Source organism: Pseudomassariella vexata (assembly GCF_002105095.1).
Source record: "Pseudomassariella vexata strain CBS 129021 chromosome Unknown BCR38scaffold_13, whole genome shotgun sequence".
Taxonomy (NCBI): domain Eukaryota; kingdom Fungi; phylum Ascomycota; class Sordariomycetes; order Amphisphaeriales; family Pseudomassariaceae; genus Pseudomassariella; species Pseudomassariella vexata.
In genome coordinates, this window is record NW_024467968.1 from 207,713 (window position 1) to 230,744 (window position 23,032).

The following is a 23,032-nucleotide window of genomic DNA, read 5'->3' on the forward strand; positions in this document are numbered from 1 at the left end:
CTTTTAGAACCCTTGCGTATCGACGCGACGGTAAAACCGCTCGAGCGATTACGCGATCGCCAACGCAAAAGTTGACTCCTTCCGAAGAAGAGGCAATCGTACGACATATAACCGACCTAGATTCGCGAGCATTTCCTCCCCGATTGAGTGGTGTTGAAGATATGGCCAACCGATTACTTCGAAGTCGTGACGCGGGACGCGTCGGCGTCAACTGGGCCTCGAGCTTCGTAAGACGACAACCAGACCTCCGGACGCGTTTAAATCGAAGGATCGACTATCAGAGAGTCCTCTGCGAAGACCCCGACGCGTATCGCGCGTGGTTTGACCTGGTACGGAATACAATTGCGAAATACGCGATCCAGGAGGAGGATATCTACAACTTCGACGAGACCGGTTTTGTGATGGGCCAAATCTCGTCCGAAATGGTCGTGACGACTTCTGATCGGCGCGGAAGGCCTAGAGCAGCCCAGCAAGAAAATCGAGAATGGGATACAGTTATTCAAGGCGTTGGGTCGTCCGGTTATGCCCTCCCTCCGTACATCATTTTCGCCGGCAAAACCCACCTCTCGTCATGGTACGAAAACAGCCCATTACCGCCTGATTGGGTTATCGCAGTTACTAAAAATGGCTGGACTACGAACGAGAGAGGCGAAGATTGGATAAAACACTTCGATCATCACACCAAGTCTCGTACGAAAGGTACTCATCGCCTATTGATCCTCGACGGTCACGAAAGCCATCACTCGACCGATTTCGAGGTATATTGCAAAGCTAACAATATCGTCACGCTTTGTATCCCTCCTCATTCGTCGCATAAGCTCCAGCCTCTTGATGTTGGTTGTTTTCGCGGGTTAAAAAGAGTGTACGGAAAAGAAATCGAAGATCTCATGCGAGCACATATAAGTCATATCTCGAAAGAAGACTTTTTACCGGCGTTTTTAAACGCGTACAACGCAACTTTCACGGTTTCAAATATGCAAGGAGGTTTCAGAGGGGTAGGAATAGTTCCGTACGATGCAGATTATGTCATATCACAGCTCGATGTGAAATTACATACGCCAACACCTCCGGGTAGCTCGGCTGGTCTCCCCGTCCCTTGGGAATCAAAGACTCCGAACAACCCAACCGAAGCCCAATCACAAAGCGATTATGTGAAAAATAGGATTGTACGACATCAAAATAGCTCACCAACGTCAATTTTTGCTGGAATAGATCAGATTGCGCGAGGTACAACGAAGGTTATGCATCGGCTTGCCCTTTTAGAAGGCGAGGTCGAATGACTTCGAAAGGCAAATGAGACCTTAAGTCGACGTCGCCGTGCGAAGAAAAAACAGCTACAGAGTGGAGGGTCACTTCGTATACAAGCTGGACAGGACCTACAGTCTCAACGAGAGGTTGATGGGCAGTTACATGACGAATTTCGTCAAATTGGTGGTCGTACGAGGCGGCGAATTGCGCGTGTACGGCGCTGTAGAATCTGCGGCGAGCCCGGACATAATGCGCGCACTTGTGGAAATGATGTAGAGACGTCTGAAGATAACGATTCTGAGTAGTTTCAATTGATGATAGGCGTTGTGGTTGAATTAACTTATACATTGTCGTATAAGGTCTGCCAAAGTGTGCAATTGGACCGTGGACTACGTTACTCAACTAATTATAATACGCTAGTACTCGGCCGCCTCTTCCCTTCCGGGCTTCTTCACAGTTTCTTCTCTGTTTCCGTTTACTGAAACTTCTATAAAAGTATACTATAAACGCGTATATTTTAGAGACGGTTACTACTCGGTTTCTTATAATAGCTATCCTCCGTACCCGACTTATTCTCAATTTTCTTTTATAATTCGCTATAGAAGTAGAAAGAGAGTTAGCCTTAGTTCGTTATAGTTCCTTACTCTTTAAGGAGGTAATGTAAGTATAAACATCTCTAGGATATTATTTCTTACGTTATCTACTATTATATAGAATCACTATAACGTAGTCCACAAGCGAACGGGTCACCCAACCGAACGGGTCACGCCAACTAGCAAAACATGGAATTCAACACGATTTCGCAAACACAACGCCGTAAATCAATTAAAACTACTCAGAATACTCTTGCCCAGATGATTCTATCTCTACCTGACAGGTTCGCGCATTATGCCCGGTCTTCCCGCATACGCCACAGCGCCGTTGCCGTGGCTGGCCACGATTTGATCCAGCGCTATTTCCACGCATTTCCTGCTGTACTTGCTGCGCAACGTCCTTTTGATCTTGAAGATCTTGTACGTCTTGTGAATTAAGTGATCCTCCAAGCCGTACTCGTGTTTTTTGGCCCTGCGCCGCTTGCTAATTAGAGCATTTGCCTCTCGAAGTTCGGCGACCTCAGCTTGGAGTAAAGCCATCTTATGCATAATACTCCGCGCTCCTTTCGAAAACTGATCGATAGCATCGTAAATTGACGTCGGGGAGCTATTTTCATGCCTGGAAATTCGAGATTTAATAAATTCGGATTGCGAAGTAGCCTCGGTTAGGTTGTTTGGCGTCGGAGAAGCCCAAGGAAGGGTTTCCCGCGTAGGGGGCCAGGACGTTGGAGTCTGTAATTTCACATCCAGCTTCTCAATAACAATATCTAGGCTTAAAGGCAGAAGCCCATCCCCTTGAAAGCCTGCACGAATATTGCTTTCGGTCAGACTCTTCTTGAACGCGTCGCAAAATGCCGGAAGAAAGTCCTCCTTTGTGATATGCGAAATCCGGGCTCGGACGAGCTTCTCAATTTGCGAGCCGTAGGCCTTTTTTAACGGCACAAAACATGCCACATCTAGTGGCTGGAGGATATGAGAAGAGTAGGCAGGCATACAAAGTGTAATAATCTTGTTCTCTTTGCAATATTGCTCAAAGGCGTCGGAATGGTGGCTTTCGTGGCCGTCCAGGATAAGAAGGCGATATACACCCGATTCCCGGCCTTTGGTGTATTTGTCAAAGTGTTTTAGCCAATCTGCGGTCAATTTGTTCGTAGTCCAACCATTTGGGCTCACGGCGATCCTCCAGTCCTTCGGCAACGCGTCGTTTTCGTACCAGGAAGAGAGGTGGTATTGGCCCTTGACAATGATGTATGGCGGGACCGTCCAGCCTTGGGAATTGACGCCCTGGATCACCGTAGCCCATTCCCGATTGCCAGGCTGGGCTAGCTTAGGCTTGCCTTTCCTTTCAGAGCTCGTAACAACTATCGATGCGGTAATCTGACCTATCATAAAGCCGGTTTCGTCGAAATTGTAGATGTCGGCATCGGCGATCCCATATTTCGCAATTGTATTGCGCACAAGGTCAAACCAGCCTTGAATAAGCTCTGGATCTTCGCATAAGGCCCGAGAATAGTCGTATTTACGGCTGAATACCGTCTTGAGCTGTGGTTGTCGCTTAACGAAGTTGGAGGCCTAGTTCTTGCCGACGCGTAACGCGTCGCGGTCGCGTAGTAGTCGGTTTGCCATATCTTCAACAGCATTTAGCCGGGGAGGAAATGCTTGCCAATCTAGCTCAATTATCCTTTGAATAATCGTATTTTCTTCTAGTTTTGTTAAATTCCGACCGTTGGCTTCGATATTGCGATGTGATTGACGTTTTTGAAGACGCGCCTGGAGAGTAGTATTCGAGACTTTGTAGATTGTTGCAGCACGTCGAATACTAAGTGTTGAGTCATTTATGATAGCCTGAGTTGCAAGGAGTAATTGAGATTCTTTTTGAGCAGAATCCATCGAGAATTAGTTGCGTGGTAGTTAGGAAGTTTAGTTCTATTTTTTGCTATGGGCGTGACCCGTTCGCTTGTGGACTACGTTAATACTAGCTTCAATAATACCGAGAGTTTTTGATGCGAGTGTATATGTTTTGAAGTTGTATGAACTGGGAAGGGTTAGATCGCTTTAATATCACTATACTCGAGTAATGTCGTATTGCTACTACTATAAGAATAAACTTAGACAAGAATAGTGTTCGTAGCCGGGTATTCCCGGCAGATGAGATTCATACTCTATTTCTCTACAGAAGCTATATTCTCCATACTACTCCTTATTGAAAGGCGTCTAAAGAGGTTAGCGGATATAACCAAGGGGTAGTTATCGATATCTCGCTAATAATCACACATTATATAGCGCTGATAAGCTCCATAAGGACCCCGAGACGTCGAGAGATCTTAGAGGTCATGTTGTAGGTGTGAAAACTTGGCAGGCAAGGTCCTGTGTCTTGTATACCTATCAAGCATGAATACTATAAGTGTTTGTTCGAAGGCATACCACCCTAGTGATATAAATAACTTGAATTCGATTTCTCTATCTATAAACAAATGCACTTTCAGAGTCTTTGTGTCTTTCATTACAACTATAACTCCTACTCAACACTTTCGTGTGGTGAGTGCTCTCGGGATCGTATACACCACCTCAAAAACGGCGAGGCTCTCGTTCAGGGGAAGGACGCCGCTCTCGATCTTCCCACAACAGCTGAGTCTGTCTTTCGCATCAGCATTAAATTTCATGCTTCCATTTTAATAGGGATACTGCGATTTTCTTACGGTAGAGTGGCTCAAATATTACGTTTCTGCCGGCTTTGATGCTCAAGTCATATATCAGGTCAGATATCAAGTGCCAGTTGTGATGCTTTGGAGACAAAGCTGTTCATTTTCGTCAACACCACAGCATCTAGATCAGCCCTTAAACCGCCAGGGTAGTAATAAACTTTGCCGTTATTTTCTCTATTGCTTTCACGTTTGTTTCTTTCTTCGAAAGTCCGGAAGATGTGTTCTAGATTTTGCAGATATCATCTGTGTTGCGATCGTAAGCTCTTCATTCTGAAAAAGTTGGGTACAAACAGGATGAGTGAATTTTGGGCCAACTTTTTGTGTAAGAAGTTGTTAGTGCGGGAACAAGCCTGGATATTTTCTGTGAGGCCGAAGGTTTCCTTTTTCCTTTTGTCCTCTTTGCATCACATGCCAGCGTACCATTTCTTTGTGCTCCATAGCCTATATCGTATGAGTATTTGTGACCATTCCGAGTTGATGCTCTACGGGCTTTTCATCTCCTGAGAAGTTTCTTATCCCATTCCTGTTGTAGTGGAGTGACGTGCTTTGGTGTAACATGATTGACTATTGAAATTTAAATGAAAGTAATCTTATAATTGGGGCAATGAGGTTGTCGGTAATATGAATAATGCCTATGAAGAGTAGAAGTGATTTATTGATGACAACTCGAGTTACAATAACCCGCGTTCTACCAGTGTCGGGTAATAGCTCTTGTTTCCGTTTCATAAGTTCCCCTCTCCTGCTGATTCACCGACCCACGCTATCTGGTCGATATCTCAGCACTTTCTCTTCTCTCTTCCTATATATAGCCAAGCACACCGGACAGGGGTGATAGAGGTGGAGATTCCAGGTCCTATAAGAGAAAGCAATGTTAGATGGTCATGCTTGTATACTTAAAACAAGGATATGTTAAAGTAGTCTAGAGAAGCGAGTCGAGCTCAAATAATTCAAACTATACTGCGATCCTCTGCATTCAGTGTCTTGCCAAGCCAAAGAACTCTACGAACGACAAACTTTGCCACATCAGGCCATGGGCTAACACCACTCCTCTGAAGGAAGTCACTCGTCACAATGGTAGATTTCTTGAATAAGGATAATTGTAAACTTACGCTGATTAGTGTTATTAGCCATCGCTATCATCCAAAGCTCAGCCTTCCCGCGGCGACGTGGGTGATATATTCACAGTGTCGACTCGATTAGGACCCTTGATCTCAGGGATAAATACTAAAAACATGCATCATGATTAGTTGCAGACAGGCATAGCACGTTGCTTTTGGGAGAACAAACTCACCTCGCTGAGCAAATACCCCCTCCGCCAAACTCCCACCTAAATAGGGCCTCAAAACCTCCACCCTTGCCGAAGGCGGCTGTCCGGTCTCAACAAACAATGCCTTAGGAATCTCCGTCTCCGCCCTCCTCAACTGCATCTCGCTCTCCCTCCGAAAAGCATCCTGTGCCTTAACATGCTCCAGCCGAGCCGAGTACCACCACGATCCGAGCACAATAATGGTAAGCAGTACTGTGACGACCCAGTACAGCCAGACCCAACTCGACACATGATCTCCCCCTGAGGGCTGGAAGTTGAAAAACGACGCCGAGAAGAAGGTGGCGGTAAAGGTGGCAGGCAGGAAAATGAGCGTCACGGCGGCAATGATGCGCATATCGATGCTGTCTTTCCGCGACATGGCGGCCAGCTTTTGCGTCGCCTCGGCGAGAACAAAGTGGCTTCGGCTGTCGCGCTGGCTTATGAGGGTGTAGATGGTCTGAACCTGGCCTTGTGCCGAGGATTTTGTGTAGATGATCTTGGACTCAACGCCGTGAAGGACGCTGCGGAAGAAACTCAGGCGCTGTTGGACATGCCGGCTAGGGTGTTGGGAGTTGTCAGGATCCCACTGGTCCTTGAAAGAGGAGATGGCATCAATGAAGTTGGCCTGCATCTGGCAAACGGCAGATATGCCGGCGCAGGCGTCGGACAGTCCAGTGAGCTTTTGCATGAGGACATCGAGATCCAAGTCGTTCCGGTCGTCCCACTGGCCTTTGAAACTTGCGCGCTGGAACCCGTGTAGCCCGGTTTCATAACATATCTGAAGCAAGCTCTTCCGCCGCCCTTCGGCGTCTTGGCAGAGGGAATCTAGAGCTATGTCCATGAAAATGCACGGCAGCATGGCCGGGCATTCCAACAGCCTTGCAGCTTTTCGGATGGAAAGCAGCACTTCCTCGGCTTCGCTGGAACGCAGCCCAATCACAATGCCCGTGGTTGACTTTGTTTTGGGATCATGGACCATGGCAAGCGCATATTGCCAAGTCCAGCTCAAGTTGGTGCGAAGAACCATCCCGTACCTGCCCGTATCGTCGAGGCTGTCGAACGGGGTCGCAACGGGAACGTGACGGCAGACAGCCCTTGGGAATAGCGAAGGGACCCCGAGGAGATGGAGCACATCCTGCAAGGTATCACTTGCTAGAGGAATCGGCCAGATATTCTGGTCGAGCGTCCTGGGGCTGCATACCAATAATCGAAACCATGGTGGCGGTGTCGATGTCTCCATCCTGGGGCTTTGCCCGTTACGCAGCCATGAGGAGATTTGTCTCTCCGACAGCACCCTCTCCTTGAACTGGGACCCTTCATCGCCGACTGCGTGATACATCTCAAATGCGCGATGGCCGTCAGCCGGCGCAAATAGTGTCCGATCTCGGAGTAAGTCAGCATACACAACTTCGTCCATTTTGACGCATCGAATGTAATCAGAATTAATCGCTTGGATGCCTCTCGCTTGAAGAAGGATACATTGTTGAGCCGAAAGATTCGAGGTCAGCAGATGTGCCTCGATCAGGAGTCAGCCTCATCGGCCTCGGCCTCTTTTCCCGATTGAGCGACGAGCTGAGTATGAGCGCATATATGTCTTTGGGCTGCTAGTAAAGAGACCAATGAGAATTCGTAAAAAAGACGTAAGAAATCCACCAACCAACTAACCAATCGTGCACTTATATCGTCCTATTGGTTTTAATCACATGTACCACCACTTAGTCTTACGGAGTCAGCCGTCCTGCGTCTACTACAGTAACGTATCTATCTGAGTGCAACCCTGGCAGAATACTTGTTTAATGACGCCGTGTAATCGGAAGAGCATGCCATACCGCTCCGAAAGAGGTTGTTATTTCACGATAGCAAGACTCCTCTCCTTTGTCGCCTTGTCAATTCTCGACGGCAAGCTCGTTGATGGGGACGAAATCTTTGTAGAGTCAGGAAAGTGTATTAAAGCTCAAGGCTCAGGTGGCTAGAAAGAAACGTCCAGAGCCTGGCTCGCTCGGCCGCATACCAGAGAATTCCCGAAGCCAACGCAAGAACCTCGGATGGAGTTGCTTCACTCGGCGCTAATCGCCGTGACACTGTAGACTTATTCCCTGACGATACAGCAAAGAGGTTGAGAAGGCCGGAGGATAGTTATGGTGGATGCGCAGCCTGCCTTGAAGGTCGGTGTGCTTCACAGGTTGAGCCTAGTTGGGACTTCTAGGTTAGATGGTTGATGAGGTTCTCCCCCTCATAGGTCAGCGACTCTGACAAACAACAAAACATCGCGTTATACATACATTGGTCCCAAGACTTGAATACGAATAACTGTCGGAAATCCAAGTATTAGGGGCTGTATTGGTACTATGAAGGTGCGTGAGGGACCAATCCCAAGTTGGCCCTGAAGGGTCTCTAAATACTCCAACGCGCGCCTTTCGATGGGTCTTTCTTAGTACCGGCGTTGTGATAACAGCATCGTTCGAAGCCAAAGACATTTGCTCCATAGACTCGGAGATGGTGCTGTTAGCCTCTGCCAGGTTCGTGTGGCTCTCAAATGTTATTGTTTCCTGTAGGCCAAGTCTGCTTCGCGTAGGTAGTTGGTTGTATACCTGCCCAACCAGCCTCCGTGCCATATTTTCGACAGTCTTGTGCTCAAAATGACGGAGCCCCATCTCGCTACTGATTGGCGTGATGTAGCGCTTGACATAACTCAACTCGGTAGAAGACGGAGGTACGGCATTGGAAGGGAAATCGCTGTCAATCAAGAGCTTGTCCCATATTTCGTTTTGATCCCTGGTAAAGTCTTCCCATTGGAGGATTCGTTGAGGATAAACCCGGCCCGTCGGGTTGGTTGTAGAACCTTGTGTGGTCAACGAGCAGTCAGTCACCACCTCGAGCGCAAGATTGAGCGGGTGGCAGGCTTCGCAATATTGTTCAAGGCTTTGTAGTTGTGATGCTTATGAAATATCTTCAGCCTGTTTGCGTCGGCGTTGCTCATCCAATACACGTGCCTCGTCTGCTTCAATCGGCGCTGCTCTTCTTCAATTTAGGGGGTCTCGTTCCAGAAGTTGCCGTCTTAACTGTGCGATTTCTTCCTCCATTGTAGGTCAGTGAAGTAGCAGGATGTGGCCGTCCTCTAAATCTCTAGTATCTCGGACTGCAGCTTCTCTCTTATTACAGGTCTTTAATACGGCTCGTCGTCTACTCCGTTCTAACTGTAGAAGAACGCTATCGTCGAACTTCTGACACTTATTTTAGTAATCACTTCCGACGACTTAGGCTTTAACCGCGTTAGACTGCTTTTAGATATAGTCCTTACTAACAAACCCGACCAAGCGATCTAGGATCAAGCCTATAATACTATCGCCGAAACCACCCTACCTCCCTGACCAGTCGCTCCTTTCGTCTAACAAACACCCTAGCTTTATATTATTAGCAGTTTTATAAATCCCTCTAAATACCGCAAATCCATAGATCGTGCATTAAGTATGAACTTGGCGTTATATACATTGATATTTCTCGGAGGCTTAGTAGAGCTTAAGATAGCATCCAAGGCCATTTTAAATAGGTATACCGGAGGAGCTAGTCCACTTTTATGTAAAGGGTAGGACAGATAGTTAGAAGATACAAATAAGAAGAGCTTTCTAAGCTAGTTCGCAGAAGTTACCGAGAAGCTAGGTATATTCGTGGCGGAATATAAATTAAACCCAATATTTTAACGAAGACTATTAATATAGCGAAATGAGCCGATTTAGGATTCTATAGCGCAGCGTAAACTGGACTTGAGCTTCGTGAACAACCCTAAAGCTAGAAAGGACTCTAGATACTACTAGTTGTAGATCCTTATACCTAGAGAGCTTAAGAATAGCCTACTAGCTGAAGATACCGGTCGATTGATTCTAGGTTGCACGGTTTGTGGATCTATGATACAGATGTAGGAATCTAACCGACTATGGGGAGCTGTATCGGAACCCTTTAATATTAACAAATATAGCGGGCAGTTTGTCTCTACGGTCTTTAGCTTTCTCTAGAGAAACGAGGAGGAGCTCGCTTTCAACCGTAGATCGAGGTAGCAGATAACTGGCTCTTTATCGAGATTAAAAGGGACGGCCGGAAAGAACGTTTTGTCCTTAACAAGTTAATGATAGGGCAAGGTGTATATTAGGTCGGGTAACGACAATTTAAAACGCCCACCTCGAGGGAGAACAGGTGATAAGTCGCGAAAGGGTTGCAGTAGCAGAAATACTAGCCAGAAGCAGCTATCCAGCCAAATACTATTCAGCATCTCCTACCAAACTAGACAATCATTCACTCCCGAATCGGGTACGTCGCCGCGTCATGTTTCGCGAATATAGCGAGCCTATCTTCCAGGCAAGCTCCCGAGCAGCTCTACTTACCGCTCAGAGGGCTATATTACAGGACATAAATCTCTTCACAGAGTCGGCTTTCTCCACCGAGATATCTTAATTAACAATCTTATGATTAATGAAACGAGGCAAATCCTTCTTAGCCTTCGTTCTTAACCGACTTGGATCTTGCTATTAAAGTGCAGCGAGACGGCGCCTCGAGAGTAATAGGGGTAACTAGCATGAGGGCATTTATAGCCATTAGGGCGCTTCTAGGCGAGCTGCATTATTTTTTTTTACATAACCTCGAATCCCTCTAGGTTCTCTTCTGGACCTGTGTCCATACCACAGGCCAAACAAGAGCAGAGTCGTTCAGCGGTCTGAGAAGGAGAATTACATGGATACGGAGGAAGCAGAAGAGAAATGCGATGAGTTCAAGGGAGCAAGACGCAAGCTATGAAGCTCAATCACTGGGGATCTGAGGTAGTTAATGGCCAGGGTGACGGCACTGCTCTCGAGAAGAAGGCAGACCGTGATAATACTACAAGTGCTGAAAAGAGTCATGTACGTATTAAGCCATGGCTCCAAGTCAAAATAATAGGCAATATACGAGTAGAGCCAGGGCTTCAAACGGTACTTCTAACTGCCGACTCATACTATATGCCCCCGTCCAACATTTTCCCAGGCACGTCCAAAGGTAGATACTGTATTAGGGCTCATATCCATCAGAGTCAATCGCAGCCACAAAGTAACCTCAGTAGACATGATTGGTCCGGTCTGGCATTATGGCTCTTTTAACAGTGGCCAATCATGATCAACATATCAACTCCGGCTACCGACTCAAATGTCCATCCGAGCAATCTCATCCGCCAATTGCACTCTCTGAGCAGGCGCATGGTTGCTCCCACCCACAGCGGCTCCACACTCTAGGCATCTTACCATCTATATCAGCGTTCCACATTCGCCAACCGTGAGAGGATGATCATTCTCACAGGTGTACTAATAGCCAGTTCCAGAGCATTCGCGCGACAGGGCCTAATAGACCGACGCGTATATGAACCACTTTATGTAGGTTCTGTCTGAATACGACGAATATTTTAATTCAGCGATTATAACTATTATATATACGGTTAATATCAACTCTAATACTCATATTCGGTACGTAAGTTAATATATTATACGCCAGTACCTTACTTACTGGCTGCGTTACCAAAGTAGGTATGTGTCTGTATTATTAGAAGCGGCCTAGCTACCGTGCTTTTCGAAGTTATGAAGTCACTCTATTACCATTGCACCGTATCGTATCGTTTTCTTTGATAAGTAACCATGAAAAACAATTTAACCGCGGTATCCCTCCGAATTCCTTTATGGTTATCCGTCCACAGTGCTTCTGCCATACCAGCAGCGTAGCGCCAATAGCTCCAGGATATAATTGCCCAATCTCGATCACGAACACTGGACAATCCAAGCCCCAACACCATCTTTGAACTGTGCATCCGGACAAATGCCCGCTTGCATGAACTTCAATCCGAAATTCCGGACACTACCCACCAGCCAGCTGATCTTGCGGTCTCCAGCACCTGAAGTTACATCAGTGCCGCACTCAAAGGTGCCAAAAGTCACCATTTCACCAGGGTAGACCTGATGCAACTCCGTGTCGTTCCAAGACATGAATCCGTCGTCTTCGAGCAGGGCAAGGTTCATGCCGGAGTTGCTACCCATTTCCTGTTCGCTCCCGCTGAAGGAGAAACAGGGATAGCCAGGCTCAAGTGTGCTGCAGAAGGGCAAGCGGAATTGCAGGCCACAGAGTTGCTGGCCCTTTGTAGCAAAGGTTTTGGGAACTGAATATTCGAAAATAGTGCTGTCTGTAGGTGTAATCGAAACGTTTGGTGACGTGGCATGAAGGCCGTCTGGTGCCCCTTGCTCGGGATACCCGACCTTCGTGGGCGCAATAGATGGTGAGGAGGGCGAGACAGAACAACTTTGAGAAGCAGTGACAGCTTGACGAAGTTCTCGTGGCTTCTGCGTGGGTGGGTCAGTAGGGGAAGGCAAATATCGAGTGGAAAAGCTAGCAGGAGGCTCCCTCAAATTCAATGCTTGATCATCTTGGGGTGGAAGAATTTCCTGATCCGACTTTGAAACTGGATCCCATAAGGTTGAATTCAAGTCCACATCATCGAAGGCTGGTGATGGAGCATCTAGAAGAGTCGGCTGCGTGCTGGAAGTAGAGCATTCTTCGTCGGCGATCATGATCTCCGTCTCATAGCATTCTGTATTATTCTCCTTCGATATCGAGAAGATTGTAGAGAACTCTTTGCCACCCCATGTGTCGGTGCAAGCAAGGTATTTTGTTTTGTTGTCTTGGTCGTGGGTGAGGAGCTTCGTTCCGTCTCCTTTTGGTGCAATCCGAAAGATTGTCGGAGGGTCGGGTACAGTCAATTGGCATGCCAGCTGTTGATCTTCGGGCTGTATGCTGCATTGATGCCCTTGATAGTCGGTAAAGCCTTTCACTCCTATCCAATAGCGATGAAACGTGACACCGCCACCAATGAGCTGGGCCCTTCCTCGAAAGCCCGTCATCAAATGCTCATGGTTCGGGCCGCTTACTCGCAGGCCGAAGGTGCAGGAGCTTTCCTGGCGGGTAGGCAAAGCCGCGTGGGCCCCGACAGCAAACAGGAAGGCTAGTGATGACTTCATTTTGGGCTGGATGTCTGTTGCCTGTGTCACATTAATGGCTGTCGACGGCTGGGCGAATTCAGGTTGCTATTCTACCTGATAATATTGTTTGATATGGACGATACCCAAGAGTTGATGGTGCAAAGTCGAGAAAATCGAATTTGCGGATCCAAGAGGGTTGATAAAGTGAGTGAACTGCAGATATGACGACAAGGCTAGCCAAGTTCCAGAATATGTCTTAAGTTGTCGTCAGCCTAAGATAGAATGTTGGGAAGTGAGACAAGGCGAGACGGTTGGCCGTTTGACGAGATATATTATCAGCCCACACAGGATAACGCAGACGGTGGTGCCTGGCCCAAGTGTTTCACGGTAAATACGATTAAGCACCAGGGAGAGAGCATCTACTTTGCCGAAAACGACAAACAGTAGCGAGCTGGGGCCTGACTATACATTCTGGCAAGGAAGTTGCTGTGGTCGAGTTTTGCCCAACACACGGTGTGCACTTTCTCATGTTAAGGGAATGACGAGCTGAGCAGACACAACACTCATCAGAAAAGGGCAACGGCAACTGCAGACGAAATACAACACCAAGTGATTCCTGGCACTTGCCTTTTGTCTCTCAAGACCAAGCCTGACCCGGGACTCAAAAAGCCCGACGACATACCCACGACATCGCGTAAATTCATAAGTTGATGCACACTGGCGCAAAGGTAAGTATTTTCTTCTTGGAAAGTACTGTGCTGGCCAACTTGCAGCTCGCCGCCCTGGTGCTAAGAAGGGCAAAAGTGACTGCCGAAGTAACTGGGTGAATTACGATCCCCTACCACCTTTTCTCCCAGGTAAAATCGCCCGGTAGTTTCAAACCTGAAAATCTATAATTAACGAAAAAATCCGCTGTCGATGTATAGACGTCCAATTGCCGGCACAGATGACGATGACGCTTCCTGTGGTTGGGAAACGGTAACACGACACAGCTCGGTTCGGCTGGTTGCAGGATCGACCTGTAGGCACGTCCTGACTGGAACCCTTTGAAAGTTGTACCTGAACAGAATAAGGAAACTGCGACTATCAGGTGGCCAGGTTGATAACAAGGTTCCCCGTTTCCTCTCGTGTGGTAGTAGCACGTGTCGTTTGTTTCGCAAGACCTCTCCCGCCTGCGATGCCCTTGTTACTTTTAAGCTGATGGTTGGCGTACGGATCCGCTTCAGGGTAGTCTTGCTGACTATAGCATACAGAATTTAATTGTAAGGTATTCTTTGCATCCGCCAATTCTCTGTGTGTTGATTGAGTTATTTATCATTGAATTAGATCATCATCGTTAATCAGAATGTGATGACATGGCTCGATGGCGGGCTGTCGTGTTCGAAATACTCGAACTTGAAAAGCTCCACCCATTCCACTGGAAAACTTCCAAACCAACCGAGCAACTTGATTTAGTTAATGTTGCTGTATTTCGGTGGAATATTTATCGCAGGACGGTTCTAGACAGCAACTAACTCCCATACCTGACCAAGACGTCCTCCTATGGGCCCATTACTGGCAATAGAACAAGTCGGTTTGGTCTAGATCTACGAGTTTTTTTGGTCTTCGAACATATGTGAATAATTGATAAGATCAGTTGAGCTAAAAATGTATCCTAAACATCGGTCGTAGTCGTTCTGATTAAATACTGTTCTTCACTATTGTATGAATCGTCTGCTTCAATGAATAAGTTCCTTTAGGCAAATAGGTGCGTCAGGCCTTCGTCAAGCTTCTACTGCTGAGGTTGACTGGAGATAGGCTCAAGCAAGGAGGATGTTGTATTTCATTCGGGGGTTTTGGACCTTTCTGCTCAATCGGGTCAGGCGGGCGGTGCTTTTCCGGTGGTACCTCCCAGCTACTGGTGGTTGATTGCCATCGCGCGTAACTTCAAAATCGCCCGGAGCTCAGAACTCGAACATCTATTTTCTACATTGACGCCAAGTTCCCGACCTACGTCATGAGTCGTCACTCCAATGGAAGGCCGATCGGTTTCATCGTTTCCAAATTCTTCAAGCGGATTTAGGAGCTTTGCCTCCCACTGTTCCCGCGAAAGAGAAGCTCAGCCACTTACGGAATATGCTAGCCGTGCAGGCTTGTCAACGTCTGGCCCCCGAACCGAACCAATGGCATCTTTTCATTTACAACTTGTTCCATCTGCGCCGCATTCCAGAACTCGAAATGGAGCTTCAAGATGGTGATCGCGGCTGTCAGCGACAGGGTCACACAGTAGGCGAGGAGCTGAATAATTGAAAGGGGCTGCGGTACAGCAAAATTGGTGTCTGTTATCATTTATCTTCTTATGTCGCGTGCCTTGCTTCGATGTCGAAATATAGACGCGACCACTCTGAGGAGCTTGAAGCTCAACTCAAACAAGACGACAAAAGACATAATGGACATCAATCGTTTCAATTTGCTATTCAGTAACTTAAGCGGCTGGAAACAGGCCGCCAATGTGAACAGCACCGTTCTTATTGTCATGTCACTGACGCTGCTGGCCTGCCTCATCACGTCAGTATCGCAAACCGGCGGGCTTGCCAAGGCCTTCATGTTCTACGAGGGAACATGTAATGGCGGCAGCGCATCAAGAGTCAACGTCGCGCTGCACTTGCTGCTCAACATTGTCTCTACGGCGATTTTGGCCTCTTCCAATTTTTTCATGCAGGTCCTGAACTCGCCTTCGAGAGAGGAAGTCGACGAGGCGCATCGAACCGGGTCTTGGCTGGGCATCGGCGTTCCGAGTGTTCGAAATGCCTTCAAAGTTGCGCCATTCAAGACATGGTGCTGGATTGCCTTACTGCTAAGCTCAATTCCTATTCATTTGCTGTTTAACAGTACTATCTTTCAGACGGACACTCGTATGGCCGATTACCATATGACCATTGCCTCGGAGGGTTTCGTGAATGGAGCTGACTTCTATGCGCCTGGTGAGTCGTCTTGGAGCCATGCCTTGGGATTCCTAGTCTCCTTTGAATTCGAGCCTCGGAGAATCGAAAAGAGCCAATATTAACATTTGATCACAGTGCCAGCTTAACCCCCACCGGCTTCTATGACTGGAATTATTATTACGACAGCGGCGAAGATTCAGACGGCTACTTAACATACTTATGGCGAAGTGATACGAAATACATACTTGACCAACCTAAAAATGGATATGGTTTAATGATAAATATGTCGGATTATGCCGATGCCACTTTGGAGATAAACAGAAACATCACCGCGGCAGCCGCCAACGCAGCGAGATGGGAGAAACTGACTGCTACCGAGTGTTACAACAACTATCAGAAATGTAATGGACTGACAGAATACCGCGATGTGGTCGTCATTGTTGATCAACCCGATGGTTGGGTCCGGGACGATGTCTGGCATTTCGCCAACGACACAAACAACGCCATCTGGGACCCTTTAGTTCCGGCGAACGAATCCAACTCTCTGTGGTACTCGTAAGTCAGTTGGTTCCCATTTCGCCGCTCATAAATTTTCCCTTGCGTATTCAATAACATAAGGTGAGGAGTGACAGCTGACGACTTCCACAGAGCCCAATGTGCCATGGTTGCATCTCACTGGCACGATAATCCTACAATGTGCTACCCTCTGTGCAATGAGGCTTTGGGCCAAAGCTTCTCCTCTGAGACCGGACTTGACCCCTCGGATATTAATAAGGCCAACTGGTGAGTAAATCTCACAGCCCTTGATTGCCTTCTTGTATCCTGGGAGCGTTGAGCTCTGCAGACGGCGGTCTCTCCACCCAAACATGAACTTGACCCTTGAAGACAAATTTCAAGTAGTAATAACTAACACCAGAGAGGACCTTCAATTTCTTCTCATCAGAACAGAGCATATGGTGGGTCAACGGGACACATGACAATGAAGACTATGTATTCTTTTCCGCCCTGGATGTGAGTAACCTCACATCTGGACTCCAACCAGGGGCGGCCGATTTGACAGTAAGCTACTGTCTCGCCGAGCCTGCAGATCGTGTGTGTCACGTCGGGCTATCGAACACGTTACTCTTGGCCGTCATGCTGTGCGTCTTCATCAAGACGGGAACTGCCGTACTTGTCACCGTTGTTCTCGGTCGTCGCAACCAGGCCCCATTAGTCACGCTCGGCGATGCTATAGCCTCTTTTATCCGGCAACCAGATCCGAATACAGCCGGCATGTGCATATTGAGCCAGGAGGAGACTAGGAGAGCATACAGGTCACGTCGTGCATATGTCCTTGCTGCACCGCGGCAGTGGCATACCGTGCAGAAGCGGCGCTGGTCTGTCGTCCCGAAGACAGTCTGGTGGACGACTTACACGTTATTTCTCCTCGGAATCTCGATTGTAACCTATTTCTTTACGATGACTCATTCTCCGCGAGGCTTGTAAGTTTTCATGATATTGGACTTCCCCTCTAGAGATATTCTAACAGTTGGTCAGCTGGGGAAAGTTTACGGAAAGCGACTCCAACGGCTTCATTACAGCCCCTATCACGTTCACTCAGGGCGTGCTCACTGCTAACAGCCCTCAACTCTTACTCTCATTTTGCTATCTGGCTTATAACAACATGTTCACATGACTACAGATGGCGCGGGAGTGGGCTCAGTTCAGTGACGGGTACTACCCTTTGCGAGTAACGGATCCCAAGTAAGCAGAACGATAACCAGAAGGCGATATATCTTGGCAAACATTACTAAGTTAACGCGCACAGAGGATCACAATTCTCAACGTACAGGCTGCAACTGCCGTACAAATACAGTATACCACTCATCATAGTCAGCGTCTTCTTGCACTGGCTGCTTTCAAATACGATCTATCTATTCATATCCGAGGGTGGTAGGTGATGGATGACCTTCATGCTACTCAATCCTCGTACCTATCACGAGAATACTTTGGTTGACGGATGTTCATTTCAGGCTACTATGGGACGAGCGAGTTCACATCATCGTTCCAAAAAGATGACACCCTGCCGGACAATACCGCTGTGGTTTTAGGTTATAGCATCTGTACGAAGTTCCCGTGTCACTTCTTCCCCCTTCTAGGCTGTCTCAGGAGTTTCTGCTCTCAAGATATGACCTAGGACCCCTGAACTACTGTTTACTCGCCCTTGAGATGGAAAATGCTAATCCCAGTTTTTGAAGGGGCGCTCTTTGTGATGATGATGGTCTCGCTGTTCCTCATCACCGTTCCCATCTTCCTGTCGTTCCAGAAACTACCCCGGAATATGGTAAATGTGGGTAGCAACTCGCTTGCCATATCTGCCGCTTGCCATGCTTCTACCATTAGCCTTGCGGCTGCTCAACCATCCATCAGCCCCGACATGTCGAGGTCTCGGTTCGAGATGCCACCGCCACCATACTCGGCTTACATGCCGTTGAGAGATGACCTCGACGACGAGGCAGATGGGTCAAGGGGGAACACGACCAGAGTCAGCAGCCACGGCAGCGGGGCAATCAAAATGCAGACGCTGCCAGGGCGCAATTCCCAAGTTACCCCGATAGGAAGAAATAGCAGTGATGAACAGATACCAGGGAGGAAAGATAGGGAACAGCGGTTGGAGAAATTGTCACAGGTCAAGCTGAAATGGGGCGTCATAAAGATGCCGCCAGAGTGGTACGAGGAGTTCAGCGTCGAGGAACCTGTGGAACACATCAGTTTCGGGGCCGAGGAGGACAAGGTTGAGCTCCCTCTTTCGGGACGCTGGTATGCATGATTTGGCTGTAATCATATTGGTGCTGGGAGTTCGGATAAATCGCGATACCATATACAAATAAGAAGAGAAGAGAAAGAAGAGAAGAGAAGAGACAATATGTACCGATTTGCATGACAAGGCCGTGAATACGTCTCTTGAACTTAGTGGGCTTTGTTGGATTTGGCTTGCGCTAGAAGCCGAACCCTGCAAGTTGTTGTGGTGGGGCGCCGACTTGAAGGACCCGTTGCAAGGAAGGTTCTGAAGTTTGGTCAAAGCTCCATCGCGCCCACGCACCTTCTTGCTCAGGATTGGGGTCCTTTTCTGGCAAAGTACTTCATCTCTCCGAGATCAATTGACTACGTCCAATGTCAATCTACGAGGCATTTGACATGCCGTAGGGGTCACACAGGGCTAAGATGTCCACGACGAACTCCGCTTCGGCGCTGGCCAGAGCCTTGCCCTCATCTCTGAGCTCCCGGACACTCTTTATCAAATGTGACCCCCCACCAGTGAATCTGGCAGAGCGCCGCGCCGTGCTCAAGACCTTGACTTCCATGGTGGAGATCGAGACATTCAAGAGGCTGAAGGTAATGATGAAGCTCACATGTCATAATATTCTGTTTCTTAGGCTTTGTTGGTGACTGACTCTGGCCTCTCGAAAAATCCAGGACAGTTCCTCCTTCATCGCCGTAACGAGCAAACCCGAAATGGCAGAAAATGTCATCCAAAATACCCCCATGAAGCGCACGCTCCTCATCCAAAACTCTACTGCCACAGCCTCCTTCTCAACTACATCCTGGGGCACCGCCTTCCGCCGCACGATCACCGACCCCATCAACCCGCTGCCCCCTGGCGCCACCCATTCCTCCGCCTGCTCCGATGACGACACGAACAGCAGCAGCTCCGAACCGAGCCTCCCCTCCAGATCTTTTGTCATCAGCGCTTTTCCCGCCAACTTCGGCTACAAGCATAAGCGCATCATCGGGATCGACGTGCTACACGGACCGTGGCCCAAAGGCGCCGGCGAGCGCCAGACCTTCATCTCGGCCGCGCTACGGAAGACTGTCCCTTCAGGGCCCATGGCGGGCGGATTACGCGACTGGGAGACGGGGCGTCAGGGTTTGGGGGGTTCTTCGAGGGGGTTTGAGAGGGGCTCTGCGGAGGAGCTGGTACGGCACATTCCGCAAGGGTCGGCGTTTATTGAGGAAAGGAAGTGGAAAAGGGAGATGCAGGAGAAGACGCCGGCCATTATGAAGGGTCTGTATGCTATTGCCCAGGAGCAGCGTGAGAGGGCTGTAGTGCCTTTTGGACGAGTGTTAAGGGCACTTGAGGCGGATAAGCCGGAGGAAGCACAACGGACGGTGGTTTCAAAGGTGGCAGTTCAACAGAGACTGGTCGAAACGGCGCCAGCCCAGGAGATCGCTGTCCAATCGTCGAAAGAGACGAAACCAGAAGTAGCGACACAAGAGAAAACAACAAAAGACGACCCTACGATCGAATCAGCTACAGTCCAAGAAGCTGCGGAAACAGGGCCCATGGCTCAAGCGACTGCGCAAGACGCCACAACTGAATATGCGGGAAGGAATGCCCCAACAGAGGCAAAACCCCGTTCCAAGGGCAACAAGGGCGAGGATGCCAGTCTTGATATGACATCGGCATCGGTTTCCAACCACTCGTTCTTCCAGCAGACGACCAAAGGAGTTACAGACCAAATGATTACGAGAAAGGAGCAGTCAGCTCAAGAGACTACTCAAGACGCTACAAACGATGAATTTTGGATTGCTCCACCGGGGGCAATCAAGCCCAAGGGGAAGAAGGGCAAGAGAGGGAAAAAGGGCAAGGATGCTGATCTAGGTATGCCCTCAGCATCGGATTTCTACGACTCTTTCTTCAACAAGTGATGGCGAAGCGTCTGGCAAGGCCTGGGCTGCCAGCCAAATAAATACATACAGCTACACTACAACAAAAATTGTGCTAGTGGCATACTCAAGTATCGACGAGTCAAAACATCGTAGGCCAGTCTTAACGTATGATTGCCGCGCCCGCGCCATTTACGGCGGAGCCTGGCTGTTACCCAAGACGTTAAAGACAAGCGGATGCTGCGAAGTCTTGAATTCGGTCCCGGCATCGCAACACTTCCCCGGCCGTTCGTCCTGCAGCCGCGGAACACGCTATCGCGGGCTTGTTGAGACAGCTTGGAGCCGCGGCGAATATCCCTGCGTACCGTGCGACACTCGAAGTTTGTGCCAAACACAAGCCTACTTGAGGAAAATCGCATGTGTTGTCTTTGGCTGGAGGCTCCGCACTAGGAACCTTCATGCCCACAGCCCATCCAACACTACTACAATATTAAGCGGCTAGCAAGTCCAGACGAATGATGCAAGCATATCAGAAACCTTGCAAAGTCCCGTCAGATGGCCAAGTCAGCGACGGAAAGAACATGAATGCACAGCCGACCGCCATGGCTGGCAAGGCTGGGTGGAATGTTAACGGTTTCGCAGCCCTGGTCCAGACTTATAGTCAAGAAGTTCGGGAATGCGTGCCAAGCCTCAAACCATGCTTAATCCAGCCCTTTGACACAACGCGTCTAAGTCTACTACGTATGCGACCCGGGCAGACCAGCCACACTTCATCTGATACATATGAGCTAGCATTCCAAATTGACGATAGGTGTGCCCTCCATCGGAACGTCATAGGAAATTAGCGACTGGAAATTTCCATTTCATCCCTCCAATGAGGGCCAATGACAGACTGGTTCGCGTCATGGCCATCTGTGTCGTTAAATCAAGACTCGCGAACCCCGGCAAGTGCCTTTTCTTGGTTCCGTCATCCCGCACGCCAAAATCAAGGAACGGGGCCCCCCACATCAGTGCCATGCAGGGGTGTCAAAAGGCAATTCGGCTCGCAAACTCATACGTCACAGCCAGCCTGACTCAAATGCATCTCTCTCATTCGCGGGCAGGTCAGAAGAATCTGGTGTCGATTTTCTCGTACTAGCGTTGAGCATGTCAGGAGGGCGGCAGCGGCTGGCCAGCCGAACTAACCCATTGAGCTCGGTCGTTCGAACCAGGATATGACGTGTGGGTGTTCCAGCCTGGGTGAGGAACTGAACTGGATGCATCCCTTGGATCGGATGACCCAGTTTGATGTGACGAAAAACCCCAGACCGTCACGTTTCCTGTTTGTGCTTCGCGAGGAACTACAGAATTACAGGGCCCTGGGCAAGGAAAATCCCATCCCATATTGCCGGATCGTTGAACTGAGGACGTATACGCTATGTGTGTTATAATAACTGGTTGCTCTCTCAATCTTAGACTCTACTTTTTCTTGGGGTCTTGATATCGAGCTGGTGTAACTTGAACACCAACGTAGACTTAAACACGGAGTAAAGCTCCCTCGTATTATACTCCTCTCCTCTCCTCTCCTGTTCCCACACCCTTCGCCCATCGAAGACCTGCTTACACGCCAATCCGCCAAAATGGGCCAAACTGGCTTCTTCCACCACATCGGGAGCTTCCTGCTCCTGGTCGCGACGATACTCCTTATTGTTACGTGTATTTCGGCGCCCGTCGTCAATGACCTCTCTATGCTGAAGGTCATGCTCAAGAATGGTGCCGATTCGAAACACCCCTCAATCACATTTGGTACTTTTGGCTACTGCGTCAAAAACCAGCTTGCGTAAGTCTCAGCCCAACTCCATCCTAGATCTCAGGGGTAGAGAACAGATATAGCTAACACGGAACAACAGCTCTGGCGACTCATGCACCCGCAGCGCAATCGGCTACGACGCCTCCCACGCGCTCACCGAGGCTGCTGGTGGCAGCGGCTTCGAGCTCAGCGACTACGCCTCTAAGACCTCCAACGCGCTCACCAAAGTCATGATCCTACACCCCATCGCGTGCGGCATGTCCTTCATCGCCTTCCTTCTTGCGCTTGGCGCGGGAGTCGTCGGTTCCTTCCTCGCCGCCATGGTGGCCGCCCTAACGTTCCTCGTCACACTCGTCGTGCTCATTACGGACTTCGTGTCGTTCAGTATTCTCAAGAGCGCGGTGAACAACAGCGATACGGGCGCGTATGCTGAGTTTGGCGCGGCGAGTTGGACCATTCTGGTCAGTGCCGTTTGCAATTTGTTGGCGACGATTGTGGTGTTTGTTACGTGCTGTTCCGCCAGGATGCACAAGAGGAAGAGACGTAGTGCCAAGGCCGATTCGTGGGAAAACCCGCCTGCGGGGGTCCCGGGAAGGAGAAGGTGGTTCTAAGCGCACTTGATGTTCGTCTTTTATTTCCAAAGGTATCGAACGCGGCGATACTGATGTTTTTTCGGGTGGAGGAGAGGAGCGGCGGCTTTGATTTGAAGAAGCAAAGCATGTGAGAATCATGATACATGACGATTGGTCATTTATAGTTTGTTTGTACCACTAGTGAGGCGTGGAGCTGGAATACCGAGTTCGGGATGAGAATTGTCTCGTTACATATATCCAC

At 48.8% G+C, this 23,032-nt stretch overlaps 6 protein-coding genes across 6 annotated transcripts; 2 read left to right on the forward strand and 4 right to left on the reverse strand.

Moving 5' to 3' along the window:
- Positions 1–5,408: 5,408 nt before the first annotated feature.
- On the reverse strand, positions 5,409–7,415 carry BCR38DRAFT_58470 (uncharacterized protein). Its single transcript, XM_040865494.1, has one exon. The coding sequence runs from the start codon at positions 7,267–7,269 to the stop codon at positions 5,758–5,760; it is 1,512 nt and encodes a 503-aa protein (XP_040712076.1). The 5' UTR covers positions 7,270–7,415; the 3' UTR covers positions 5,409–5,757.
- An 899-nt stretch (positions 7,416–8,314) lies between these two features.
- On the reverse strand, positions 8,315–8,791 carry BCR38DRAFT_308462 (uncharacterized protein; the record flags this gene model as incomplete). Its single annotated transcript, XM_040854633.1, has 1 exon — positions 8,315–8,791. A coding segment is annotated over one exon (477 nt), but the record flags the coding sequence as incomplete, so codon positions are not given.
- Positions 8,792–11,626: 2,835 nt separating this feature from the next.
- On the reverse strand, positions 11,627–12,877 carry BCR38DRAFT_412519 (uncharacterized protein; the record flags this gene model as incomplete). Its single annotated transcript, XM_040858706.1, has 1 exon — positions 11,627–12,877. The coding sequence occupies one exon, from the start codon at positions 12,875–12,877 to the stop codon at positions 11,627–11,629; it is 1,251 nt and encodes a 416-aa protein (XP_040712078.1).
- Positions 12,878–15,266: 2,389 nt separating this feature from the next.
- On the forward strand, positions 15,267–18,571 carry BCR38DRAFT_412520 (uncharacterized protein; the record flags this gene model as incomplete). Its single annotated transcript, XM_040858707.1, has 7 exons — positions 15,267–15,801; positions 15,855–16,317; positions 16,411–16,545; positions 16,683–17,243; positions 17,618–17,694; positions 17,775–17,864; positions 17,991–18,571. 7 exons carry the CDS (start codon positions 15,267–15,269, stop codon positions 18,569–18,571), a joined length of 2,442 nt encoding a protein of 813 aa, XP_040712079.1.
- A 182-nt stretch (positions 18,572–18,753) lies between these two features.
- On the reverse strand, positions 18,754–19,689 carry BCR38DRAFT_444723 (uncharacterized protein). Its single transcript, XM_040860956.1, has 2 exons — positions 19,219–19,689; positions 18,754–19,137 (listed from the first exon to the last, which is right to left on the reverse strand). Exons 1-2 carry the CDS (start codon positions 19,485–19,487, stop codon positions 18,924–18,926), a joined length of 483 nt encoding a protein of 160 aa, XP_040712080.1. The 5' UTR covers positions 19,488–19,689; the 3' UTR covers positions 18,754–18,923.
- Positions 19,690–22,028: 2,339 nt separating this feature from the next.
- BCR38DRAFT_488538 (actin cortical patch SUR7/pH-response regulator pali) lies at positions 22,029–22,809 on the forward strand (the record flags this gene model as incomplete). The annotated part of the gene is made up of 2 exons (XM_040864284.1): positions 22,029–22,228; positions 22,299–22,809. 2 exons carry the CDS (start codon positions 22,029–22,031, stop codon positions 22,807–22,809), a joined length of 711 nt encoding a protein of 236 aa, XP_040712081.1.
- Between the last annotated feature and the right edge of the window lie 223 nt (positions 22,810–23,032).